Source organism: Montipora foliosa, chromosome 1, assembly GCF_036669935.1.
Source record: "Montipora foliosa isolate CH-2021 chromosome 1, ASM3666993v2, whole genome shotgun sequence".
In the NCBI taxonomy this organism is placed as follows: Eukaryota; Metazoa; Cnidaria; class Anthozoa; order Scleractinia; family Acroporidae; genus Montipora; species Montipora foliosa.
Window position 1 is genome coordinate 72048538 of NC_090869.1, and position 2500 is coordinate 72051037.

General features: G+C 40.2%; 1 protein-coding gene across 1 annotated transcript in view; it reads right to left on the reverse strand.

Annotated features, from left to right (window-relative positions):
• LOC138007812 (adhesion G protein-coupled receptor L4-like) overlaps window positions 1-2500 on the reverse strand; it is a 95438-nt gene that overhangs the window by 47919 nt on the left and 45019 nt on the right. Inside the window, exons 3-4 of the mRNA XM_068854894.1 lie at window positions 586-618; window positions 278-484 (exon numbers count right to left, since the gene is read on the reverse strand). Coding sequence (XP_068710995.1) covers window positions 278-484; window positions 586-618 — 240 coding nt within the window. The remainder of the gene's footprint in view (window positions 1-277; window positions 485-585; window positions 619-2500) is intronic.

Sequence of the window (2500 nt, forward strand, 5' to 3'; positions counted from 1 at the left end):
ATCAGCGCAGAGTACTTTCAGTACTCACCTATGTAATTATGCTAATTAACAATTATTCGCCGAAGGCGAAGTGATTATCGGTGAATATTCACCGAGACGAATTCGAGGTGAATATTCATCGATAATCACTGAGCCTGAGGCGAATAATTGTTTTAGTATAAATACACAGGTGATTATTTCAAAAAAGAGAAAAAAAACATTTCAACGCGAAATCATCTTCACTTACAGTATAACAAATCAATTCAATTGCCATCACTCGACTTAAGTATTAACATACCTTTTCCACATTGTTTTGCTTTGTGCTTTAGCCATCTTCGTGCTCCGGCCTCACCCGTACACAGAACAGAGGAATTGCTGTGTTCAACGCAGTAAGCGGAGTGGTATTTACTCCCCCCTGTTGGTGGATAACGGCCAGACAATGTATCATTTGACAGCTTGTCGCAGTCAGTTGTCAGTCGAGCGTTGCCTCCACCACAAGAGCATACTGAGGATGCAAAACCGTGAAAATAATATGTTGATTTCGTAAGATTGACTCGGAAATGTGAGTGAAATGTGAAATAATGTTGAAGAGTATTTAAGTCTTACCGAGATTCCAATCAAAACATCTTCTTTCAGCAGCTGAAAGACAGGTACCAAAAGTCCTCATTAGCTGAGGCTCTGATGTCTCTCCCCTTCCCCCCCCCCCCCCTTCCCCCGCCCCCCTAATTTAAAGTTCACCCAAACCTTCTTTCCTATATTTGTCGGCAAGCGGCAAGCACGTTGGGGAGCAAGAATCCGCGATGTTCTTACTTGCTTATGTGTTCTCGTATTTGTGCATAGCGCCCGTGGGTAACCCGGGGATGAGGCTACCCCGGGGTGAAGAAACGTTGCTCGATGTTACCTTGTATGTTAGTAAGTCGGCTAAACGTTGTGTTCAAGAAAACTTAATAAGAGGGCAATATTGGTTTGATCGAACACAATGTTAAATTTAACACAATGTTAAAGTAGCGAAAAAACGTTTTTCCAAACTAGTCACATAAAATACTATTTCTCGCTAAGCGTTGCATCTTTTATGTCCAAATAACCGCTCAAAATAAAGATTTTTTAACGATCTATTCGTAGATCTTTTTGTCATAATGTAACATTCTCTGTCAAAAATTGCACAACAATCAAAACACAAAAATATCAACGCACGCAACAAATTTAGTCGCATTTACCTCTTCGTCGAATTCTCATGCTTAACAAAGGAATTTTAAGTTATTGTGAAAAATCTTGCTCTATTCGTTAGCAATCATCCCTTCAAATTTCAGAGAAATCGACCGGTCTGCGAATATTTTACGAGTTTTTTTTCAATGGAATGTCATAAGGCCATGTAGATTTAATGCATAATCGGGCACGTTTGAGCGATCAAGTTGCGCGTGTGACGCGTTATAAATATTTGTTCACAAAATGTTTCCGAATCGTCAAGTATCACAACAGAAGACAAGAACATAATTCTAAAAGGCGTGCAACTTCCAAGACCGCTCATGGCCGAGTGCCTCCAGAATTTAGCCGAATTTCTCCCACTTCCAAAGGTCGCTTTCCTCCCAACCTTGGGCACGTGGAAATCGAAGCGTCCCAAAAACCCATCAAATCACTCAGGACAACGCAGAAAATAGTAGGTGAGTGAACTTCATTTATCTGGGTGTCCATAAAATGAGTTTTCAGAAAGAAACATCGCGATTTGAAGTTTTTATGGAATATTTTCCTCGATTAGTTGAATCGGCCGTTACAACTGTCTCAAAATAACGTGACGTCATGCGCTCTCGCATCCTTAGGGTTGTCTGGCCTGTGATCACATTATAATGTCATTTCAACCGATCCTAATAAAAACTGGCCAGTGATTGGCTAATATCATAAACATCCGTTCTGCTAAATGTGGAAAGAAACGGAAGTAACGCCAATTTTCAACGAAACAAGACGCCTATAAGGCCGTATCCGTGGGATGCACAAATAGTTAACACAAATTGTCCAGTTACAGTGGACTACAACCACGGGTAAACTTCGGAAAATGGGGAGAGATTACCAGAAAGATAAAGCTATAATTTAACTAGAAGTTATTTGTTGTAAAAAAAGAAAGAGATTATTTCTTATTATTAATGCTACTAAATTTTCCAGTGGAAACAACGAGGCCCTATTAGGGGTTAACAGGAATACAGGAGATTTAGGTAAAAAATTTAAAGGGATATGGGATATTTGGAGGAGGGGGGGGGGGGGGGGGAATTAACGGGATGCAGGAAATTTTAAAAAACCGAACTGGTATTATAGTGATACAAACCATAGAAATTAACGGGATACAGATCAGGATATTTGGGGATACAGGATACTTAGATTCCTCCCTGCCCTAATGCGGCCTCAGCAATCAGCCAGCAATACTATCACAATTCGGGCGTTATCCTAGACGAGGATATGTCTCTTGAACACCATGTTGCTGCTATTTGTAAATCCTGCTTTTTTCATTTAAGGAACATTTGCAAAATCA